The sequence below is a fragment of the Miscanthus floridulus genome, chromosome 4, assembly GCF_019320115.1.
Source record: "Miscanthus floridulus cultivar M001 chromosome 4, ASM1932011v1, whole genome shotgun sequence".
Taxonomy (NCBI): domain Eukaryota; kingdom Viridiplantae; phylum Streptophyta; class Magnoliopsida; order Poales; family Poaceae; genus Miscanthus; species Miscanthus floridulus.
The window spans coordinates 122,018,662-122,038,855 of NC_089583.1; the positions used below are offsets into that span (position 1 = coordinate 122,018,662).

The 20,194-nt window shown below is 45.8% G+C and overlaps 1 protein-coding gene across 1 annotated transcript; it reads right to left on the reverse strand.

Moving 5' to 3' along the window:
- Positions 1-12,688: 12,688 nt before the first annotated feature.
- Positions 12,689-15,140, reverse strand: LOC136552937 (NAC domain-containing protein 58-like). The gene is made up of 3 exons (XM_066544511.1): positions 14,746-15,140; positions 14,327-14,646; positions 12,689-13,802 (listed from the first exon to the last, which is right to left on the reverse strand). The coding sequence occupies exons 1-3, from the start codon at positions 14,933-14,935 to the stop codon at positions 13,125-13,127; spliced, it is 1,188 nt and encodes a 395-aa protein (XP_066400608.1). The 5' UTR covers positions 14,936-15,140; the 3' UTR covers positions 12,689-13,124.
- Between the last annotated feature and the right edge of the window lie 5,054 nt (positions 15,141-20,194).

Here is a 20,194-nt window from a genome sequence, read left to right on the forward strand (position 1 = left end):
ATCAAACCTTCAAGGAGCCGCTGTCGTCCTCCAAGCGCATGGCCATGCGTGAACTCTTCCCCAATGGACACCGATGGAGCGCAGCCTCGGCGCTCGACGACTGAGGGACAGTCGCTGCTTGTCGCACTATCTTTTCTTATGAATTACAACCAGTTTCTTGTCTAGAACGCCCGTGGGCTCAATAGCCGGGCACGTCGCACTGTTGTTAGGGACATCATTGTCCAAGAACATGTTTCTGTGGTTTGCCTTCAGGAAACCAAAGTCGTAGACTTCTCTGTACCCATGATCGACTTCAATCTACAGACCTGTCACAAAAAACGTAAGAGCTACATACCGACAATAAGCCATAGGGGCCAGACCTTCACCTCAGAGGAGGCAAAGTCGGGTGCAGTGTTTGATTACTATGATGGCCTCCTAGGGACTAGGTTTCATTGCCTTCACCGAATTGACCTGGCACGTCTTGACCTGCCGACGCTAGATCTTCAGGAGCTTACGGTCGAATTCACGGAGGAAGAAATCGCTAGGGTGGTCCAGGAAACCCCGACGGATCGTGCACTAGGGCCGGATGGTTTTACTAGAAGGTTTTATCATGCTGCTTGGACGGTTATAAAGGGGGACATATGCGCCGCTTTCCACTTGCTCTGGTTGCAAGATTGGAGGAGTTTTTACCTCCTCAATTTCGCCTGCATGGTGTTGCTACGCAAGAACGATGCTCCAGTGAGCCTCAAGGACTATAGACCAATTAGTCTCATTCACAGCTTTAGCAAGTTGGTCTCCAAGGCCTTAGCGATGAGGCTCGCCCTAGTCATGGACTCGCTGGTCCACCCGAACCAAACGGCATTCATCAAGGGGCGCCAGATACATGACAACTTCCGCTTGGTCTAGCTATACTATAGGTGGTTGCATGCACGGTGGCACCCATGCATCCTACTCAAGGTAGACATAACATCGCCAAGGCCTTCGACTCGGTCACGTGGCCTTTTCTGCTCGAAGTACTGGAGCGCTTAGGTTTCCTCGGGAGATGGAGGGATTGGATCGCGGCTATTCTTTCATCCATGAGCACTAAGGTGCTCGTCAATGGCCGCCTGGGTCGGCACATCTGCCATGCTAGGGATTTGCGGTAGGGTGACCCGCTCTCCTCTTTGTTGTTCATGCTGGTGATGGAGGTCCTTAATGCCATGATACTGGAGGCTGACCGCAGCAGGTTACTGTCGCCTCTCCCCGGTGACCACTTTGGTCATCGGATGTCGCTTTACGCCGATGACTTGGTTCTCTTCCTTGTCCCCAAGTAGGAAGATTTCAGCTGCATTCACACCATCCTTGACTTATTTGCTGGGGCCTCTGGATTGCTAACTAATGTGGACAAATGCCTAATCTCACCGATCCAGTCCACTCAGGAGGGCGTTGCACTTGTACAGCAGGTGTTCCCTTGCCAGGTCTCGCCCTTCCCATGTCGCTACTTGGGAGCTCTACTCTCGGTGGTCAGGCTGCAGCGCTCTGAGGTGTATCAACTGGTGGATGCCATGGCTAGGCACATCCCGACCTGGAAGGCAAGCCTGCTCAACACGGTGGGTAGGCTCACTCTCACCCATGCGACGCTGTCAGCTATCCCGGTCCATGTCTCCATCATTTGCTGTCTTTTGGCTTGGGCGATCAAGCAGATTGACAGGAGCCATCATGCATTTCTGTGGTGTGGAACGGCCTCCACGGTTGGAGGGAAGTGCAAGGTGGCTTAGCTGATTGTGTGCTCCCCAAAATGCTATGGTGCCGGACATCAGGATTCTTGGGTTTGCACTTCGGCTCTGCTGGGAGTGGCAAAGGAGGGCTGCTGATGCGCCAGCTTAGACAAAGCTTCCCTCAAAGCCAGAGAAACTGGTTAGCGTCATGTTCAGCTATTCCGTAGTGGTGGAACTTGGCGATGGGGCATCTTCACGGTTTTGGTCCGACTCATGGCTGCCGGCTGGACCAATTGCGTCCTTCATGCCTCACTTGTTCCGTCCGATTGGTCACCGCTTCCTCAAGGTGTCCGTCAAGGAGGCGCTTTCTAGGCGTCGTTGGGTGCACCATATCAACGGGGCGCATACGCGCTGGTGCTGTGCGAGTATGTTGAACTCTGGGCAAAGCTTGAGGAAGTCCATCTACAGTCGCTTGTGACTGATCGATTCATCTGGCGATGGATGCCTGATGGCTCCTACTCGGCATCCTCGGCTTACCGCTCCTTTTTCCTTGGTATGTCATCTCTATTGGGGGCCAAAGAGCTCTGGAGGGCCTCGACGCCGCTGAAGGTCAAGCTCTTCTTCTGGTTGACCCTTCATGGCCGTATCTAGATGGCCGAACGCAGTATGAGGCATGGACTTTAGGACTCCGCTGAATGTGCCCTCTGTGGTCAAGAAGATGAATCGGTCGACCACCTCCTTGCTTCATGTGTCTTCGCACGAGGACTCTGGTACCGTTTCCTATGTCCCATTGGTTGGGAAAGGATCACACCGGCGCCAGGGGGCGGCGATCTCTGCTTGGTGGATGGATGCAAGATGTCTGTGTTAGGTTAGAGTTCTTAGGCATATTCATCAGATCGGGATGTATTGCATAGGAATAGAGTATTCGGATTTCACAGAGAGAGAGAGAGAGGGGTGATAGGTCGCAAACCATCGAATGCCGTAGTTGTTGAAGCTCTGGCCGGGGTTTCATTGACGGACGCCATCTGCACGCCGGCAGCGATGGTCGGTGGAGAGGGAGTCGGCGCTGTGGCGTCCTCGGCGGTGGCGTGTGCATCGGGTGGCGTTGCCAACGTTGGTGGTGCTTCCCGTCACTGGCAGCGCCCCTACTTTCGATCGGGGCTAGGGTTAGGATGTCGGTGGGGTGACTGGCGATGCGGTGAACCTCGTTACGCGAGCCCCGGCCCCCACCTTTCCTTTATAACGCTGTGTGACGGGGGCCCACCAACCATGTAGGGTTGGGCGCCCCCGATCAGGGTGCGAGGATAAGGCCCAGTTAGGCTATTGGGCCTAACTGGTGGAAGATCAATCCTAACATTCTCCCCCTTGATCTCTCATCTATTCTTCATTCTTTAATTTCATACTCAAAATTTTCAATTCATATTTTTCTTGCTTCCATCCTATTTCATTACAGATTAGTGCATAGAACTGTCCCATCGTCACAGCAATTAGTGCCGTTAGACTAACAGCCATAATACACTTCTCCGTTTTGAAATGTAAACTTTCTTTGGGCCCTTCGTATGTTTGGGTATCATAGGCTTTCCTTTAAACCCATGCCGGCTACGTGTTCTCTGAACACGTTGGGTGATAAGCCCTTTGTGAGCGGATCTGCGAGCATTTTCTCTGTGCTTATATGCTCAAGATTTATTATATGATCCCGAATTTTATCTTTCACAACATAGTACTTTATGTCAATGTGTTTGGTAGCACCACTTGACCTATTGTTGTGAGCGTACTGTACCGCTGGATTGTTATCACAATATAATCTCATTGGTTCATTTATATCATCAATCACTTTCAATCTGGATATGAATTTCTTCAGCCAATTCACCTGCCCCGTTGCCTCATAGCATGCTACAAACTCGGCATACATTGTTAAGGATGTAGTCACGGTTTGTTTGGAGCTTTTCCACGATATAGCCCCTCCTACGAGAGTAAATACATATCCTGACGTGGATTTTCTTTCATCTCTCACATTTCCTGACGTGGAATATGTACTTTCCATTCCTGAACTTTGCATAAACGCAATTGTCCTCAACATTTTCTTCAAACCCAAAACCTTTTATCATTCTATCAAACTTCAAATACCACTGTCTTGAAGCTTGTTTCAATCCGTAGATTGATTTCTTCAGGCGGCATCCCATATTTTCTTTTCCTTTTACGACAAAACCTTTCGGTTGTGCCATATAAACATTTTCTTCCAAATCCCTGTTTAGGAAAGCCGTGTTTACATCCATTTGATGTAACTCCAAATTATAGTGGGCTACAAGTGCCATTATTATTCTAAAGGAATCTTTACATGAGACTGGAGAAAACGTCTCATTGTAATCAATCCCTTCTCTTTGCGTGAAGCCTTTCGCCACAAGTTGCGCTTTAAATCTTTCTATATTTCCTTGGGAGTCATATTTTGTTTTGTAGACCCATTTACAGCCTACTGTTTTGGCTCCTTTAGGAATATTTTCTAAGTCCCAAACTATATTGGTACTCATTGATTTCAATTCATCTTCCATGGCCTTAAGCCACTTTGATGAGTGGTCGTTTCTCATGGCTTCTTCAAATGAGGTGGGATCATCCCCCATCTAACATTCTTCAGTTTCATAAACTTCATAGTCATCAGTAATAGCTGATCGTCTTATTCTTTGAGACCTTCTAGGTGCCTCCGGCACTTGTTCCACATTGGGCTGTTGTTGTTCTTCCTCATGTGCAACATTTGGTTCTATAGTTTCCTCAAGGATAGGTTCCTCAAGGACAGGTTCCTCATGTTCATTCATTGTCACCACGGGAGAACTTGCAACAGGTGTTGGCACTACAGTGTCCTGCACTGTCGGTGCAACAACAGCAGGTAGCGTGAAGAATGGTTCTTCAACCATCGAAGTGGGTACATGTACCCGCTTCTCCTGTAGGCTGATTTCTCATGCTACCACGCTCCCCCTGATCATGTTATCCTCCAAGAACATAGCGTGTCTTGTTTCTACAATCTTCGTATGTCTGTCAGGACAATAGAAGCGATATCCTTTTAATCTTTCTGGATAGCCAATAAAATAGCAGCTGATTGTATTGGAGTTTAACTTTCCTATGTTTGGGTTAAACACTTTTGCCTCAGCTGGACAGCCCCACACACACAAATGGTTAAGTGAGGGTTCCCTTCCTGTCCATAATTCATACGGTGTTTTAGGCACCGATTTACTTGGTACTCGATTAAGTATGTGAATGGCGGTTTTCAGTGCCTCCATCCATAAACTAATCGGTAATGTGGAGTAACTCATCATGCTTCTTACCATATCCATTAAGGTACAGTTATGTCTTTCAGCCACTCCATTCTACTGAGGCTCCCCCGGTGTGGAGTACTGAGCAACTATGCCATTTTCCTGTAGGAACCTTGCAAATGGTCCAGGAATTTGGCCATATGGGGTATGTCGCCCATAGTACTCTCCACCTCGGTCTGATCGTACTATCTTTATTTTCTTATTGTGCTGATTTTCAACTTCAGCTTTAAATATTTTGAATTTATCCAATGCTTCCGATCTTTCTTTAATTGGATAAATATTGCCATAACGAGAGTGGTCGTCTGTGAATGTTATAAATGAGTCATAACCATCCACACTTTTCACAGGAAAAAGACCACATATGTCTGTGTGGATTATCTCTAAAATTTCTATGCTTCGTTTGGCATCTTTCTTAATTTTCTTGACATACTTTCCTTTATTGTAATCAATACATTGTTCTAAATCTGAAAATTCTAAGTGCGGGAGAATTGATTCCTTAACCAATCGTTCCATTCTCCCCCTCGAAATATGGCCCAAGCGACAATGCCATAATTTTAAAGAGACAGTATCAATTCTCTTCCGCTTCTTAGTTATATCCGTAGATGGGGAATCATTCACATTCTCATCACATATATTGTTCGCATTCTCAGCAAGAGATAATAAATAAAGCTTGTCTTGTCGGAAAGCAAGACCAACACATTTATTATTAACCAGTATCTTACACTTGCCATCACCAAAATGGCAATCAATTCTATCATCATCAAGTTTCGAAACACTTATCAAATTTCTACGCAAAGAGGGAACATAAAGTACTTCTTTAAGTCTAAGTACAAAACCATTATTCAATTCTAAAGAAAAATCTCCAATGGCTTCAACATTGGCTTGCACTCCATTCGCAACTTTAATCGTTCTTTCTCCTCTTTGCAAGGTTCTCGTCCCACTTAACCCCTGTAAAGAATTTGCAACATGAGTAGTTGCTCCTAAATCAACCCACCAAGTGGATTTGTTATAACATAAATACAGGGATTCATCTACAAATGTAATAAATTCATCACCTTTCTTTAGCAGAGATTTCAGAAAGTCTGGACAATCCCTCTTGTAGTGTCCCTTCTTGAAGCAGTGCTTGCACTGATCTTTTTCAGCTCCACCATACTGCTGATTCTCAGAATCCTGAGGTTTCTTTCCCTGTGAACTTGAGAAAGAGGACTTATCCCACTTAGGTTTCCCTTGTGGTTTAGAATTCTTGCCATTAAAGTTCTTTCTTTTGTTATCCTTCACAAAATGAGCAGATTCACCTTGTGAGGACTTTATCCTCTCCTCTTCTTGAGCACACATTGAGATGAGTCTTTCTATGCCCCATCTTTCAGGCTACATATTGTAGTTTACAATGAATGTGTCATATTCTTTTGGCAAAGAAGCAAAAATCAAATGAATCAGGAAATCCTCCTCCTTCAGATTCATTTCTTTTAGCTTAGATATCGTAGTATTCATCTTCAAAATGTGCTCTCTTATGCTACCACCAGTGAATTTCTCATTCACAAGCTTCTTAATCAGTGAACTTGCTGTGGCCTTGGTAGACCCAGTAAACTGACTCTTGATTTTCTCAAGATATTCTTTGGCAGTAGCACATTCAGAGATTGAGCCCCTTATCTGATCTTCTATGGTGGCCTTGGCCACCAACAGGCACTTGCGGTTGGAGAGAGTCCATTGCCTATGTTCAAGATCGTATTTCATTCTTATTTCAGCATGATCACGCTTTTGAGAAACGAAATCAGCGTCAGATTCATTGTCACCTCTCACCGGGTCCTCTGGCTTTGTAGGACACGGTTAGGTGATGGCAAAATCGACCTCTCCTAACGCAAGTTCCAATTCATACTTCTCCCGCCACACACGGTGATTGGTTCCGTTGAGTGTCGGGATGTTGGCAATGTTCACAATGCATTTGCCTCCTGAAATCATACCAGAGTAAGTAAGAAACATTTATACGTAAAATTCCATGCTTTAACTCAACGTTGGTCAAATTAAAACTTATAATTCATCCATGCAAACATTTTACATCACCGTTGGGCAGAAGTAAAATTAATGCACAATTTCTCATGGATCAAAAATTATAATATTGTTATTAACAACGTTGGTCAGAAAATAACAATATCATAATCGCATCAAAATTATCAGAAATTCATTTCTCTTAAAATTAAATTATCCCGTTGGTTCAAATTTAATCAAAGAGAACAATAATTATCATGCACAGCGAAAACATTAATAATCTTTTCATATTATTATTTTTCAGAAGCACTAAAAAAATTCATTGTTTTCTGAGCAAAGTATCGTTGGATAAAATTTGCACAGAAAATTGTATCAAAATCATTCAAATTCAGCAAAATATGCATTTAAAATTGCTCCTGGAAAATAATAAGAAAAATCTTCTTCTTCTTCTTTCATTTTCAGCCCAGCGCGGCCCAGCTCGCCCAACAGCGCAGCCCGGCCAGCAGTGTGCGCTGCAGCGGCCCAACACGGCCCAACGCCTGCGCACACGCGCTGTCCCACGCGCCCAGGCCGCAACCTGGGCCTGGGCCGACAAAGTGCGTCGCGCCCTCGCGCCCGCCTAGGCCTCGACTTGGCCCAGCGCATCTCGGGCGTTCGATCTGATCCGACGGCCGAGCGGCCGTTTCGCGCGGATCAAAAGGCTCGCCGCGGCCGGCGCCCTAGAAAAAACCCTAGCCATTTCATTCGGTCTCTCTCTCTCTCTCTCTCTCTTCGCCTCACTGCTCTCTCTCTTCTCCTTCAGCGCAGCGCAGCCGCAACCGAGCGACGACGAGCGGAGCGGGCAGCCATGGCGAGCCTTGGCGCCGTCGCCGGCCCCCTCACTGGCGCGCGTGCTCCCCCCCGGGTGAGCACGTCGCCGTCGAGCGGCCTGGCCGCGGCGCCCCTTGGCCGAGCCCAGCGAGCAGCGAGCCAAATCGGCGCTTCTTCTCCCGCGCTGGCGAAGAGCCGGTTCGGCTCTTCTTCTCCCGCTACGGTGGCGGTTCATCCGACGCACCCTAACCCTACCCCTTCTTTCCCCTTTCTTTCTTTGAGTTGTTCTTTTCGGGTTTATCCGAATGGGGAAAAAACTAGGGTTAGGTTTAGGGTTTGTTCTTGCCGATTCGGGTTAGGGTTTGTTCTTGCCGATTCAGGTTAGGGTTTGTTCTTGCCGATTCATTTTATTTGCCTTTTATTTCTTTCTTTTCGTTCATCCGAATGGAAAAAATGGGATTAAGGTTAGGGTTCGACCCTTCTTCTTTCTTCTTCCCCTTTTTCTCTCTTTCGGATTTGCGTCTAGGGTTCTCGGAATCTGACCCTCCCTTTTCCCCTTCTTCAATCCCTTGTTCAGTTTTGATTTTGGGAATTAGGGTTAGGTCTTAGGGTTCGGTTTTCTACTTTCTTTCCCGATCCGCATCAGATCGGTCGGTTTCACTTAGCCGATCTGATTTCTTGTCGAACCGTGGCTCCGGTACCATTGTTAGGTTAGAGTTCTTAGGCATATTCATCAGATCGGGATGTATTGCATAGGAATAGAGTATTCGGATTTCACAGGGAGAGAGAGAGGGGTGATAGGTCGCAAACCATCGAATGCCGTAGTTGTTGAAGCTCCGGCCGGGGTTTCGTTGACGGACGCCATCTGCGCGCCGGCAGCGACGGTCGGTGGAGAGGGAGTCGGCGCTGTGGCGTCCTCGGCGGTGGCGTGTGCGTCGGGTGGCGTTGCCGGCGTCGGTGGTGCTTCCCGTCGCTGGCAGCGCCCCTACTTTCGATTGGGTTTAGGGTTAGGATGTCGGTGGGGTGACTGGCGGCGCGGTGAACCTCGTTACGCGAGCCCCGGCCCCCACCTTTCCTTTATAGCGCTGTGCGACGGGGGCCCACCAACCATGTAGGGTTGGGCGCCCCCGATCAGGGCGCGAGGACAAGGCCCAGTTAGGCCGTTGGGCCTAACTGGTGGAAGATCAATCCTAACAGTCTGGTGCCTAGAGCGATGCGCAAGGGGTTCGACTCGGCGGTACTCCTTCTCTCTTGGCGTCTTTGGAAGGAACGTAACTCCCGCGTCTTCGACAACGCGCCCAGCACGGTGTCTCAGGCAGCACGAGGGGTGCTCGAGGAGGGTGACCAGTGGGCCGCTGCGGGCTTCGCGGCGCTCTCGGTGTTCGTGGTGGCTACGTCAACGCTGTAGTGTTCTTCGTTTCGCTCTTCTTGTCGCAAAATTTGTTCTCCACGTAGTCCTTTGAGTGCAGCGCGGGTTGGTTGTTGCTTGGTCTAGGCATCTCACCTTCGGACGTATTTATACTATCTTTTTGGATTCTCCCCTTAATAAAATACACGTGCAGTCGTGTTCTAGTGGAAAAAAAAAGGTGTGTTTACTCGCTGCCCTTTTCATGGTTGCAGCAGAAAAGACTTACAGAGCTTGAACTGCTTGTTGCTGTGGCTGTGCACTTACACTCCAGCTACCAGCTCTAGACGACGCTGTAAACATGGGCCGCCTACACGGCAGCTGCCTAACTTTGCCTGTGTCGCATTTCTGCGTAAACCAAAGTACAGTGGTGCTACTGTGGTCTGTTTTCTCATGAGGTGTTTGACTGCCCTCCTAAATTTTAGTTTCTGTCCATCAAATATTTAGATACATAGAGTATTAAATATAGATTAATTATAAAACTAATTACATAGTTTGCGACTAATTTACGAGACTAATCTTTTAAGCCTAATTAGTCTATGATTTGACAATGTAGTGCTACCGTAACCATGTGCTAATGATGGGTTAATTATGCTTAAAAAAGCGTCTCGTGGAGTACTAACAGATTATGTAATTTATTTTTTTATTAATATCCGAACACTCCATGCAACATCCTCTCGACACATCTCCTAAATTTTAGTCACGGTGTCTAAACACCCGGAGCAACACCAAGGATAAACTATTCTGTGTTCAGAGAATCAATTGCGATGCTTCCGTCATGACAGGGTGAGGTAAAAACAAACACTAGTAGTATAAATTACTTTGAGCACCCAATGGGGTAAAAGTAAAACGCTGAATTGAATTGGACCGTGTGGCACAGGCTGTAGAACAAGCACAATTCGTTCCATGACTTTGTGAGTGCCTGCTGACCGTGGGGAAAAAACTGGACATGTGGATAAACTCCGTCCAGTAAAAAACCATTTGTCAGCGTCACCACTCACCTGAAAATGGAGTTAGTGTCAAGTGGAAGCAAATTAAAGCTGAATGCCAGTCAGGTGCCACCGGACGTCACACCATGATTTATTTGTTTCTTATTTTATATATATATATATATATATATATATATATATATATATATATATATATATATATATATATATATATATATATATATATATATATATATACATATACATTTATCCATCAATAGATTTTGGTGGGACGAATCAGTGGAGATTAATCATGTGCTGTAGTATACTACTAGTAGCTTCGTTGTCTGAAATTAGAGTATTTTTAGTGCCATTATTTTGTACTACGAGCTCACACATGCTTCAATGATAAGGCAATTTTTTTGAACATGAAAAACACTAATAGTGCAGCGTACACGTACGGCTTCATCCTATATATTTACTCCCTCCGGGCAGCTTTATAAGAGCAAGGTTAATAATACAGCCGGCTTGCTGGCTGTAAGGTTCCTTGCAGCCTTCTCTTAGCCCATTCATATAGTAGTTAGCTCTTTACAGTTAATACATGACCCACTTGTCTCTCTCATAGACTTTCTTGGTTCTTGTGCCCAAACCGGCTGTAAGCTTACAGCCCGCTTCTCCTTTCTCTCCTCATCTCTCTCCTCCACCTCAATATTTAGTCGGCTTACAGCCTGCTATTATACTTGCTCTAAGGTGTTTCCTTATTTTTCATTTAGGCAGGTATATTGGGCGCTGGCAGCAAGAAAGAGGCCGGTGCGCTTGCATGTTGGGGGGCAGGACTCGAAGCGTTTGCATGCTGTATTTACTAATTTTCTACTGTGCATGCCTGCCAATTAGGGAACTCCGCCAATCCTGGAGCACGTCCAAGCACGCGGACCCTGCAGTTAATCACGGCTGAAGCTGTAGTTAATCGCGTGCACGGATTTCCATTGCTCTTCTTGGTATCTGGAATGCTTTTATTTGGACTCTTCAGTTCTTCATAGGGTATACGTATTCTATATTCTCTTCCACTTTGAGAAGCTAACATGTCTATCTGGAATCCTAATCTCCTGGAGTTCTCAGTTGCTCACCTCATACCAGCGAGAGCCGAGAGAATCATTTCATTCTGTCTGCATCCTTTTCCACAGCCTCCATTTTTTTAATCCGCCGAATTCATCATGTAACGGCGGCTAACAATATACTACTAGTATACGTCTTCGAGCTGCGACTGGAGGCCTTCGACGCAGGGAGCAAGATCAAGGCATATCCAAGGAGGAGGCTGAGGTGATTGTCGATCGGATCTGCAGATGAAGGCAGTTGGTGGCATGTTCTGAAGTTCTGAAGTTCAGAAAATATGTTCTGAAGTTACCATATCTGTTACCATATGTTCTGAAGTTCAGGAAATAGCATTCCCTGATGTGTTACCTACTGTTCTGTGCAGAGGATGTCATTCTTCTGAAGTTAGCTACCTGATGAGTTATCCGCTGTCATTCTTGGCTTATCTATCATACTGTTAAACATGTGGACTGCAACTATCTAAATGTGTGAACTGCAACTATCTAAACGTGTGAACTGCAACTATCTAAATGTGTGAACCTTCAGTTAAACGTGTGAACTTTCAGTTAAATAGTTATGCTGTTTGGCTAATTGAAAAACGAAAACTGTTATCCTGTTACCTATCCAGCATCTGAATTTTCTGCATATTTAGTTTCTAGCTATCTGTTATCTGAATGTACAACTATTTGCATGTTATATGAATGTACGGAAACTGCTATCTGCTATCTAGAAAGAATAAAAAGTTGTTATCTGGAATTTCTAGCTATATGTTAAGTGGAAACGGCAGCACAATTGTATAGAAATGAGAATGGAGTAGAGATTTCTTTGATTTTCCATAAAATAAATATAGTTGACGGTTTACTAATCCAACTTCATTGCTTCTGTGTATGAGTTGTGTTCTTCAGGTATGTGACAGTGAGTGTGTACTGCTACTGCTGAATAAATTCAGTAGAGCTGAAAACCATTCAATCTTTGCAGGATTATATAGTATTTCTAAGATTGATTTGATGTCCCTTTGAGTAACAGGCTGGTGTCTTCAGTTCTGAAACTGCTTCAATTACGAAAGGTCGAAAGGTGACTTTCTTCGTTCAGTACCTTGCACTTCCTGTTCGATTTTCAGTAATAGTGAATTTACATGGTATGATCTTATCTGTACATCTTGTACTTCTGGTTTAAGTCTTGAAAACACAAAAACCTTCTCTGAAAACTTTGTTGTTTGAGTAGTACAATTGGATGGATGAAGATTTGTCATCGATTGATAGATCAAGAACACCATGGTAATTTGTCATCACCAGTTGGTAAAACTTTTTATGTAATAACAGCAAGAAAACTGATCTAAAGAAAACCTTTTATATTTAATTTGTCATCACCATGCCCAATGTGCTTTGGTGCAGTTCATCTCTCTCGAATCAAAGGTATCTAATCGAGCACATATGGCAACGCTATGGAAACAAAGGAAATTAGACAAAATGCGTTGCAACTATATATAATATAATTATTATATTGATGGTTTTTTTAAAAAAATATTGTAATCATATTGCTCATATTTATCCTTGATACATTTTCTATCAAATAGTCACATAATGGTGTACAAAAATTTATTTATAGTTGATCCTAGCTACACGCAAAACATTAAACAGCTTAGAGACGCTTAGAGACGAATCCCATCTTAAGGTTGTACATGCCCTGACGTCATCTGTTCGTTCAATACTGGTTCCAGCACAATAGTGCTACCGCTACAATTGTTCTTCACCGCACGACCCATCTTATTAATGGCCTCCAATCCCATCCAGTCCACGAGCTCAATCCTCTTGCTTTCCATGTCGCCGCAGGTTGCTAGCAATTCCGTAGATGGTTGATGCAGTCGTATGCATGGAAGATATGCCCCCAACAAAGTCAGCTACTAGTAGAAAAGGTGTATCTAGAACTGAGGAAGCATGTGATGGTTGAGGCCACCGCCGAGCACGGACGACGTCGTGGCCGGCAAGCGGCTGGCCGGCTGCGGCGCGTCGAGACAGGAGCCGCCGTTGAGCCTCTTGGCCGCTGGAGAGTGGTGGTGGTGGTGGTGGTGGAGGCCAGCAGCAGCAGTGGTGATCATCATCCCGGCGGCGCATTCGTCCGGGCTCATCATCATCATCGCCTTGCGCTTCCCGACAGCCGCGGCGGCCGGGGGCGTCGAGTAGACCATGAGGTCGGAGCCGTCGCCGCCGACGGCCAGTAGCTGGTTGAGGGAGGGGTGCACGGCGAGCGGGGCGTGGTGGTCGGCTATCTCGGCCGGGCCGTCCAAGATCTGCGCGAGCGTGTACTCGTCGAACAACGACAGCTCGGAGATGGAGGGTATCTTGGGGAGCCTCGGCAGCGCCGCCACGGCCGGCTGCTGGTGCTGCATGACGGGAGTAGCGGTAGTCGTAGTACTACTAGCAGCAGCACCGCCGCCGCCGATGGCCGGGGTGGCGTAGAAGCTGGTGCAGAAGTCGTCGAAGCAGCCGCCGGGAGAAGGCTCGTCGTGGTCCAGGTGCTCGTAGTCGGCGAGCGGCGGCACCATCGGCGACGCCTGGCTGGACTTCTTGTAGATCCGGCACAGCACCCAGTCGTCCAGCTGCACGCAACAACGTACAAGGCAATGTCAGCGTCATCGTGTCGTCATGCCCATCGCTGTCAACGCGTTAGTCGTGTGAATGTAATGCATGCATCTTTTTTAATTTGCGTGCACCGGCAAGCTGCCATTCACGGCGATAGGATGCTAGCTAGTGCCTGCCGGTAGATGTGACGCTGGTTTGGCTGATGGCCATGATTGATGGGCTAGCTATAGCGCTTTTGGTCAGTTGATGCGTGGAGATTGAAGAATGAAGAAGAATTCAGTCAGTGAGGGCAGTTTGGTCATCCTGAAAGGCAGCGGAGTGTGGTAACCAAGCCAACGGCGACTGGCGGTGCAACGACATGCCTCCTCACACAGAGAAGATATGCCGGCGCGCGCGTGCGTGCATGCGACCGGCGTGACCCACGAATATTGTTCAAGTCGTTACGAACGAATCAAATGAAAGCGGCCCATGCATGCCTATGTGTGTGTGATCACCATGGATGGGATGACGAATGAGGTCGATGATGAACAATTGAACATACCCTCATGGAGACGTTCCTGAACTTGGAGGGCGGACGATAGGCGGCGGCGAGGGGGCTGGTGGAGCCGCCGGCGGAGGCGAGGCGGTATTCGTGCATGATCCAGTTGGTCTTGGAGCCCCTAGGCGGTCGGCCCTTGTAGAAGACGAGCGCCTTCTTGACGCCGACGGCCTCGCCGGTGGCGGCGTCGTGGATGGGCTTGTCGGTGCCGGTGGCCTTCCAGTAGCCGGACCCCGCGGCGCGGTTGGGGCGGATGCCGTTCGGGTACTTGCGGTCCCGCGGGCTGAAGAAGTAGTACTGGCCGTCGCCGTACAGCGCCTTGGCTGCCATGCCATCAATAAAAGTCATTAGGTCTCTGTCGTTCATGATCGGAGGCATGGCGGCGATAAGCTCGCTAGCTAGGTAGTAGCTTAAATTATTACCCGGGAGGTCCCATGGGTCGAACTTGTAGATGTCGACGTCGGCGATGATGGGGACGGGGCACGGCGCCGACGCGGCGCGGTTGCGGAGGTAGTGCAGGATGAGCTCGTCGTCCGTTGGGTGGAACCGGAACCCCGGCGGCAGCTGCGACGTCGCCGCCTGCGCCGCCGACATCATCGTCTGATGATCCATATATATATGTGACCAACCTGATCGATGGGATCGATCAACAATCGTCAATGGATAACCTAATTAATAATCTGATGATGGATGGATCGACTGATCGATCTAGTTGGGAGCTAATTAAACTAAGCTATGCTAGACCTCTTCTCCTGCAGCTAGCTCAATCGATATGGAATGGATCGAAATCGAGTCGCTGGAGGACTGACTGAACCTCTCGGGGACGAAGGGGTGGGCCGCTTATATGCTCGCGCGCGCCTTGTCCGCTAGCGCCGCGTGACGTGGCGGCGGTGGCAGCCTCGGCATTCCGTGGGCGCCCCCGGGGGCAGAAGCGGCATCCGTGTCCGATTCGTTATTCCTCGCGTCCGGCATGACTCGGCGCGCGCGGCGGCCCAGCGTGGGGCCGGGGCGTGTGGTCGTTGCAGCGGCAGCGGTGATGACTGGCCGGCCGCCAGCCCAGCCCTTGCGGCATGCCAGCATATGCATATGCATATGCTCATCAATCTCGTGTGGTATCTATCGCCACTCCACCATAAGTACTGCTTGCTACTCTAGGGCTGTATCTTAGCTGGCTTGCAGCTTCCTCAACAACTGCAGCGTCATTAGTGGAGTGTCACTGTGTACGTAGTACTTCGCGACACTGTATGTATTGCAGGCAGCAGCGTCGTTTAGCGGTGATGATATTAGGTTGGATATCTGCATTTAATTAGCTTTTTAGTAGTATATGGAAAAAGAAAGAAAGAAAACTACTTAGTCAAATATACACGCATTATTATGTTATAGGCTTACTCCTCCGGTCCCGAAAAGAATTAATACAATTCTTGTTCTCCGAGGACTCAGAACCATTTTATCTAAATTCAACCAAATCCATACAAAAAATTGCATCAGTTCATAATTTCAACTAAATTTTATTATATTAATCATTGAATATATTTTTATGATAAACCTATTCAGGAATGTAAATATTGATCTCATTTTATAAAACTTGAGAAAATTTTGACTTGGTCAAATCTAAAATTTCATTTTCTTTTGGGACATAGGGAGTGTATATACTACATATAGCTAGGTCTCTGTACGTTCATGTGTACTACATACTACTGGGTGATATTTCATCCGACTTATTGACGAGCCCAAGAATTGCAAGTTCGTGCGCACAGAAACGTACTAGCTCATTCATTGGAAGCACGTGGTTTCGCAAATAACCGAATGTGTGCCCATGCGAAAACCGAGCACCGTACTAGTAGGCAACGAATTCTCAACGCTAGGCCGCACGCGTTGTTCTTCGACTGATAATAGTAACAAAATATACTACTAGTAGCATCAAGGAAGACCGGTCGTACACGTCACATCTGATCCAGTGGCAGTGGGGCTTGTTGCTAGCGCTGGGTGCTGTACCGGAAATCACTATTAGTTGAGATTAGGGTACGAAAACGGTACGGATATTTTCCAACCGTATTTGAAACCGAATTCGTTTAGAGGGGTTGAGATCTGTCCGTATTCGAGTCCAGATATCCAACATCCGATACCGTATCCGTATCCGAATACTCAAATCACATATTTATAATGTCGATATTCAATCGTATCTTATCCAACATAGTTGACACTATCCGTATTCGAATCCAAATCCAGACAGAAATATAAAAACAAATATAATATCGATGATATGCGTCTGTATTCCATCCGTTTTCATCGCTAGTTGAGATATGAATTCATTCGCATGGACGTGGATGGTCCTTTTCCGTCGAAAGGCCAAACTCTTGACTCCAACCAACAAAATGGGCACATATACCCACACATGCATATTATTATGCAGCTCACTTGGAATTTCGCTGCTAGCTGACGTGTGGGACGTGGCTGTTCATTGGTGGATAATAATATATTCTCCTCGTCGTCACAAGTGACGTTTTTTTGACACGTACTACAGTCATACAACAACCCTCATTCACTTCAGAGGGTATTTGGACCCATGGCTAAAAATTAGGCCATCCACTAAAAACTAGCAAATATGCCCGTGCATTGCAACAAAAAGTATACCATGCGGAGTCACTTGGACAAACTGCGGCTTGGAAGTTTATTCAACAATTGCTTCGTGCGGTCGAAATTCATCTTGGAGTCAGATTTCGTACCATGTCGGATGCTCAACACATTTGGGCATGGGACACTTGGAGATTTATCCAATAATCATGTCATGCATTACAATTTTTTTTGGAGTCAGACTCAACACTGTGCCTATAATCGTATCATGTATTCCAATCTATCTTGGAATTGGATTCCATATCATGTCTGGACACATGTTATTGTTTTTTTTTTTTTGACAAAACTGGGACACGTGTTGTTCTAACTCGTATAGGGATAGAATAGAGTCTTGGAAATTTATCTAATCGCCGTATTATGCGATCTAATTCATATGGTGTTTATAATTTTGCATCTTGCCTGGAAACCGGACGGTGTGTCCTAGTGACTAAAGAAGAAGAAACACTTCTGTCTACAATAATATAAAAAACAAATAAAGATAGGTATATGCTTAAATTCTAGGTACTAAACGTGTATCGATCGACTGGAATCATGTTTTTACAAAAAAAAAGAACTTCTGTTACATGGAAAAGGACCTACGTAAATAAAGCCCCATGTGGAGACTTACATATCATACCCACCAAATCCTACACAAACACGTTTAATTTGTTCTGGCTTGCACGTACGTGTACAACATGAACATGCAATAAGTATAACATGGACACGCAGTCTCGGTCGATGTTGCTTGGCCTAGATGCCGTGTTTGAGGAGGAATTTGATTTAACTGCGCATCAGCTAAACCGCATGGAGTCCAAACGACGTACCAACGCGAGGGCAATTATGAGAATCGGACTCTGTATCATCGCTAGACGCGTATTGTATATATGACCCAATACGTTTTGGAATTGTACTCCGTATTGCGTTAGACAAGAGCTATTCTAACTCTTTTGAGCACGGGTTATATATATAAATCCGGAGGAAAGAAACTCTCCAGGGTGCGGTAGTTAGAGGGAGACGAAAAAAAAATAGATGGACCAAAAAGATGGGCTGAAATTTTACCTCTTTATTATTAGGTATAAATTAATTAGCCCATCTGAGATGGACTGAAGGCCTGGTGAACAAAGTTATCTGAAGACGCTGCATAATGCCAGTTGAAAGTCAAACCTTGTTTGCTCGCGTCTGGTGGTTTTGGATAAGAGATGTTGTTGATCTAGAGGTGGTTATATCTCAAGACAATGCATGAAGCTTTCTTAAATTCTCGAAATATCTAGCTTTTGTTTGCTTTTTTTAGTCTGTCGTTTGCGCCTGCTCTGTCATTGTATATCGTTCTGCGTCTGTTATCATTTTGAGCTGAACTGTGTAAGCTGGTGTCCCAGCAAAACTCTGTTGCTTTCAATATAAGCAGGGCTACGGTCTTTGGCTAAAAAAAGTAATAATGGACGGTACAGATCTATAGAGAGAGAAAAAAAAAACTCGAGGCACCCTAAAAATGATTATTAAGTCAGGCTTATATGGCGTGTAAGAGCCTTGTGATTCATTTGTGTTATTGACAAATTTTGAGTGGCGGCACGTATCGTCACTCTATATAACCTAGGTCCGCCTCTAATAATGGCTAGACACGATCTAATTATAGGATAATAAGGGCCAATGGGCTCTGGCCGCCAATTAGTCTCGATGGCTCTTATTACCCATGTTTATCCCTCCTTTTGGCATCTGACGTCTGAGAATAGGCACCCTCCTTTTTGGCATCTGGCATCTGAGCTAAATGTTAGCCGGTGGGATCCAAACAAAATTAAATCACTTCTTTTTTTCCTTATATATCCTTTAAATATGTGAGTATTACTAATTGGATGCTTTAAAGAATCCATGTTAATCTTCATGAAACATACTAGAAAAAAAGATAGATCCTAAACATTATTAAAAAACATTTGTAAATCTCTCTTAAAATTACCATCATGTGCTAAAAGTGTGGATAGATTGACTAGTATCATTTTGAGACAAAAGTTTATACATGTCGGTCCAAATCTCTTATATAAGTACTAGCAAACATATCCGTGTATTGCAAGAGAACGCACAACTTGTGTCATCTGTTCGAATACATCTTAAGAATCAAACTTTGTACCGTGGTTGGATGTGTGCTATGTTAATAACCCGTATGAGCACGGGTTATGATTTTTAGAAAATAGATTTCTAGAGGTGGCTTGGAATAACAGTTACCTCTAAAAATCCATTTTTAGAGGCGCCCCGTGTTCCAAGCTATCCCTAAAAATTGATTTCTATGGATAGTGCAGCTTTCTCTATAGAGCCTTCCTTGCCGCCTCTAAAGATCTTTTTCAGTTGAAGTGTAAAATAAGTTAGGACTCTATACTATTCCTATTAAAACCAGACAGGATTTTTATGCTTGATCGAGAGAGTGGAGGGACAGACGAATCGGGAGAGAGAGAGAGTGAAGAACGAAAATGTATTGGAGGAAAAACTTTCGCTCTTTAATATTAAATATTGTATATTTATAAACTTCCAATGTTAGGTTCAAACAGGACAGCTTTATTACACGTCAATATCAATGTCCAGTGTTATCTAGCTGCTGTTTGAAGTTAGGTTCCTGCAGCTCACTTATTAGTCACAAGCTGTTCGCACACATGCACACATATAGCGCCATATGCAAGCGCTGTGGTGCCATCACTCATCAGAGCTAACAGGGGCTAATAAGCGAGGCAGCAGACACGTACGTACGTGCGCGTCCATGCTCATTGCCTAAGTCGAGATTAGCTACGGTACGTCATCTGGATCGGAGAGAACACACACCAAACATCTGTCTGGCATCAACTAGCAAACTGAACACAACGACAGACCAATGCAAACCACTCCATGTATCTCTCTCTCTCTCTCTCTCTGAAAATTATACATGCATGTTTAGTTTTACCAAGCGGCAAGCGCTGCTGCTGCTGAACTAGCCAAACAGTTGTTGAATGCCAAGAGATTCGCATAACAACGAAAGGCAGCTGGTGAAGCTAGCTAGCACACGAATCCCATCTAGTAGATCGATGGAGACTGGAGAGGGGAGAGGGACGCATGCATGCACCTATCTACTATCTTATCATCAAGACCCTGCTAGCTAGCCAGCTTATTCTTGGCAATCAGTGTGTTAACGTTAAAGGCATGGTATCTTTGGCCAAAAGCTTTGCGGTTTCTTAGCCTTTTAATTAGATCCGTGCACAAGCTATCTATTCCACTGCAGCACACACGACGGACAAGAGT